Genomic DNA, 5,315 nt, shown 5'->3' on the forward strand with positions numbered 1-5,315 from the left:
CTTTATAAACTTAGAGATTAATTTTCTAAACTCTTTTAAGGAAATATTTTTGAAGTAATTATTTGTGGTGCAAAACATTGTTTTTTTCTTATAGTTTCTTCTTCTAGAATAAAGTGTAATGCTATAGCGTGATCACCACCTAGTGTCCAAACTGAAACGTCCTCCAGGAGAAGCAGAACAATGTTTCCAATGTTAATGATCTGAACATTTTAGTTAGAACTTCTCCTTTAGAGAATCCATGTAACACTGGATGATATTAACAATCTCATTATTTCACTGATACATTTACAGGATGTGAACTGGATCAATGAATATAAATATATTCAAAACATAATGTAGATTATGAATGTAATTCTAAACTAATGTGTCAAAATATGTAAACTCAAAATTGAATTGAATTGAATTGAATTCAGTGGATCAAAAAAAAGCAAACATTGTGAATCAAATCGATCCAGTCTCCGGTGAATAGAATTGAATTATTATGGATACCCAGCCCTAATTTTAACTCTATGAAGTTGTTTTCCAGGTCTAAACTTTTGTTTTACTGCTGAAAAAATAATCATAACTAATGTGTTTAATACTCAGGGACGGCCATCGTCACAGAACAGCACGCCGCCATGTGGACTGACGGGAGATATTTCCTCCAGGCCAGTCAGCAGATGGACAACAACTGGACTCTCATGAAGATGGGTAAAGTTCTCACCTGCAGGACATTGAAATGGTTTAAACAGTTTAGATTTACTTTCTATTAATCCTTAAATCCAGTGTTTATGTTTGATTTATTGTAACTTTTCAACCATTAACACCTTTAAAATCTACTGGAATTATTATGTTAACAAAAGTGGGAGTCAAAATGTTTTTGAGCAAATTTAAAATGGTAAACTAATAATATGTGATCCCAACTACATGATGATCAGTGTTATGGGGTTTACATCACTATATAGCTGCTCACCTTTCACAGTTTCTCTGATTTTTCTTTTTTTTGTACAACTTTGCATCCTTTTGTTTTGTTGTTTGTGTTGTGCGTCCTGATTGGCTGTTTGCCTTGTCAATCTCCTCCTCAGAATGCGTTCAGTTTGCCACTTTTGCCCAAATCTTTGATTGTTTGTTTTCATTCTATAATTTTTTCTTTATAAAGGTTTGAAATTTGAGAGTTGAGACAAGAGAGAAAGTATTCCGTATACCTTCCAAGGTATACTGGAATATATACCACCCAGTATACCTTAAAATGTCTGTAATTGTTGTAAAAAGTAACAATGACTATTTTGTAGATTTAATTTCTCACAGGTTAAATTTAGAATGTAAACCCCAATAAACGAGGGTCCATCAGATTTAGCTTGCACATGTACATGGTCTGTTTGAACTGTTTTGTTTAGGACTAAAGGAGACCCCCTCCCAGGAGGACTGGCTGATCAGCGTTTTGCCTGAAAACTCCAAAGTGGGAGTGGATCCTTGGATCATCGCTGCTGGTAGCTGATAAACTCCTTCTCCTCTGAGTATATATGGAACTCTATTTCAATGAAAGCACTGAACACAGGGGAGTTGCATAAGATTGTTCTGATGTTCACTGTTAAAAGTATAATTTTCAAACATACCTTAGTTTACGCACTATAGGACGCACCGTATTACACAGGGCTGGTTATAGATTATAATTCACAGAAACAATTCAATTCCATTAACAAGAACCTGGATCGATTCGATTCTGATTTTTTTTATTCTTCAATTCAATTCAATTTTGAGTTTACAGATTTACAAATATTTGTTTATAAATACATTAATAATCTACTATATAATTTGAATATATTTATATTCATTGATCCAGTTCACATCCTGTAAATGTATCAGTGAAATAATGAGATTGTTAATATCATCCAGTGTTACATGGATTCTCTAAAGGAGAAGTTCTAACTAAAATGTTCAGATCATCAACATTGGAAACATTGTTCTGTTTCTCCTGGAGTACGTTTCAGTTTGGACACTAGGTGGTGATCGTGCTATAGTATTACACCTTATTCTAGAAGAAGAAAGTATGAGGGAAAAACTGTGTTTTAGATCACAAATGGTTACTTTGAAAAATATTTCCTTAATAAAGTTTGTAAAGTTCATGTCTGTGAGTTTATAAAGATGTTCATTTAGTCAGAATGTATGTTTAGGTCGACCGAACGTTAGCATTAGCCGTCCTATGGGAAATTTTATTAAACGTTAGCATCAAGCTAGCAGACTTTAGCTTCATGTGCTAAATCAACCTATATTTTGATGGATCGATCATTGATCTATAAAGCTTAAATCAATTCAAATCGATTGATCTTATCAACTCAGCGTTGGTATTATAAGCCACAGTCTTAATTAGGGGTCTATTTCTGTTCTTAACCCATACACAAGGCGCACAGTATTATAAGACACAAAAAAACAAACAAACAAAAAACAAGGTAACAGAATCAAAGCAGTGAGTTTAGTTAAACCTTATTCCACTATTTAACGCAGTGGTCCACAACCACCGGGCTGCAGATCGGAGCCGGTCCATTAATTCCTTGCCACCGGGCTGCAGAAGAGCTACTAAATTATTGACTTTTTTTTTCTATGAGACGTAAATATTTTTAAATCTTTTATATTTGAAATCAACCAGAATCTCTCGATTAGCTTGAGCGCTAAAAGGAGTCTGGCAGCGTGTAACACAAGAAACGTTGCATGTGGAACCTTTCTTTGCAAATAGATGGGATAAGTTTTTAAGTTTTAACGACTCTCGACCGCCTATTTAGCGAGGCTGGATCCGAGTGACACGCAGCCATTGGAAAAACGTGCGCGTTGTTTGGTGGGGCCTCAGCCAGGCATGGCTTGAGCGCAGACTTTTCGGATCGCTCAAATTTGTGCTCCATTGTAGTTTCTCCTGCGCAGGGAAAACGGTTTCAGCACATGATTAGTAACATGATCATCTCCTGAACGAACAAAAGAACGCTGTCAGACAAATCATCCTCATGTTTTCAGAACTGTGTGTAATGACGCAGGCCAGGTAAAGGTTGCGCTCTGAAATGCTGGATGGTCTTTATGTTTGTTGTACTAAAGTGAGTTTCTGTAGTAACTTGAGATGTGGTCAACTGTACTGCCATCCACATCGTTTCCCAAGAGCTCGACTTGCCAGAATCTTTGACTGTGATCCACCTGTGTCCCTCAAAATGAGCTCAGCGTGATCATCCGAGCGCTCGCCGCTGCTGTCAGCCCGAAATGGTTCAACAGTCAATCAAACCGAGACTTCTCATGTTGCACAAGAACATTTACAGATTTTGGAACTTGGTACACACAAAAGGCACACCAGATTATTGGGCGAACAGCTGATTTTTAAATAAGTATAGGCTTAAAGTGCGGCTTATAGTGCAGAAAATACGGTTATAATTCTCTTTTTCATAACTTCTGTTTGTCTTTTGAGTCAGAGAAAGTGTGTTTAAATACATATTGTTTTTCTGCTAGAGTTTTTGTCTCTTTACAAACCTTTCCATGTCCCTGTGATGCTTTGCCTCAGACCAGTGGAAGCACATGTCCAAGGCGCTGAGCAGTGCCGGCCACTCTCTGGTCGCGGTGCAGGATAATCTGATCGATGTAGTCTGGACAGACCGGCCTGAAAGGGCCAGCTCACAGCTACGCATCCTGGGATTGGAGCATGCAGGTTAGCACTGCCATTAAGGGTCTTTATGGATATATTTCCTGTAACCATTTTTTTTTAAATTTAGTATCTGTGGGTCTTGTGTGTTTAGCGGTATCTCTCTACCTGCAGGTGTTTCTTGGCAGGATAAGGTCACGGCGCTGCGAGGCAAGATGGCGGAGAGAAAAATCAACTGGTTTGTTGCTACAGCACTCGATGAGATTGCATGTACGTCAAGTAAACTTCTGGATTTTAATGTTTTCTTTGATGTTGATGTGAAAAAGAGGCTACTTCAGCTGTTTGAATCAGCGTTGACCCTAATCTAAAAACCTCGAGCTGCATGCTAATCCCTCTGGATGCCTGTGGAACTGCCTTGTTTAGCTCCAGTGTTTATGTTTTTTGGTTTAAAGTAACTTTTCAACTGTTAACACGGTCGAGCCGCTTTTCTTCTTCCCAATCTACTGGAATGATCGTGTTAACAGTTGAAAAGTTACAGTTTGTTAAAGATTTTGTTTTAAACTTTTAAAACTGAATGAATTGCAGTGAATTATCCAGTAAAACTACTGCTATTATAATTAAACATGGATTATTGACATTAGAAATAAAGATAGTTAAAGTATCATTTAAGAAACAAACGTACTTCTGTCCTGCCAGGGCTTTTCAACCTCCGTGGTGCTGACATCGAGTACAACCCAGTTTTCTTTGCTTATACCATTCTTGGGATGAACTCAATAAGGTAAATACTTCCTAAAGCAAACTACATGTCATTATTTTTTATGCCTACCTAAGGGAAATGACTTGTTGTGAAAAGCTAGCTTTTGAAGATGAAACACTTTTCATACTTTGATTTTAGACACCTTGTTTGCTGCTTTTTCTTATGTTTTTTGTACTAAGAAAATAAGAGTGTATGTTCACTCAGGACTGTTCCCATTGACTATATATGAGAACTGGAGTGATTGACCCCTCCCCCCTGGCGTTCATAACAGAAAGTATCTGCTGGTTCCAAGAAACCAAAATCCAATAGACTTCTATAGAGAAATAAAAATCTGCTACTAGGGCTGGGCGATATGGCAAAAAAGAAAATCACAATTTTTCCAATTTTATTTCACGATTTTGATTTTATCACGATTTCTTTCAAATAAATTCAAATTGACAAAAATTGAATTCTAATGATTTTAGTTGAAAGAAGTAAACACATTTTGAGCAAATATTTATATTTATTCAAATTTTAATTTCAAATGTATTACAAGCATTGATATGTATTACTGGATTGGCCCTGTCTATTCAGTGCTACAGACAGAGCACGCAGGCGCCATCGCTATACATTGAGTCAGGGCAGCAGAACGCAGCTGCTTCAATGGAGGACAGGCAGACAACAACCACAAAAATCGGCTAGCTCCCTCATTTCTTAATCGATCTTTATAAAATATGGCTCAAATGAAAGCTTAGAAAATGATTGATCTTGTGGTATATTTAGGTAAGTATTATCTATTAAGATTAATCTGTAAATAGTGCAAGAATTGCGTATTCTACTGCTACAGGTAATGCATTGCTGTCACATGAACAGCTTCTAAATATCCGTGAAACCGATCTTGTAAATGATTGTCACCCAAGACCAGAAATGAGGGAGACTGATGAAGTTTATAGCATGAATGACTGATGAAGTTTAATAATCCTT

General features: G+C 36.8%; 1 protein-coding gene across 2 annotated transcripts in view; it reads left to right on the forward strand.

The window, feature by feature from the left end:
* xpnpep1 (X-prolyl aminopeptidase (aminopeptidase P) 1, soluble) overlaps positions 1 to 5,315 on the forward strand; it is a 22,325-nt gene that overhangs the window by 4,837 nt on the left and 12,173 nt on the right. For both annotated transcript variants that reach the window (XM_024259849.2, XM_024259848.2), the window contains exons 4-8: positions 586 to 690; positions 1,377 to 1,469; positions 3,518 to 3,661; positions 3,770 to 3,865; positions 4,292 to 4,373. In XM_024259849.2, the coding sequence (XP_024115617.1) occupies positions 586 to 690; positions 1,377 to 1,469; positions 3,518 to 3,661; positions 3,770 to 3,865; positions 4,292 to 4,373 (520 nt within the window). The remainder of the gene's footprint in view (positions 1 to 585; positions 691 to 1,376; positions 1,470 to 3,517; positions 3,662 to 3,769; positions 3,866 to 4,291; positions 4,374 to 5,315) is intronic.

Source organism: Oryzias melastigma, linkage group LG1, assembly GCF_002922805.2.
Source record: "Oryzias melastigma strain HK-1 linkage group LG1, ASM292280v2, whole genome shotgun sequence".
NCBI classification, from domain to species: Eukaryota; Metazoa; Chordata; class Actinopteri; order Beloniformes; family Adrianichthyidae; genus Oryzias; species Oryzias melastigma.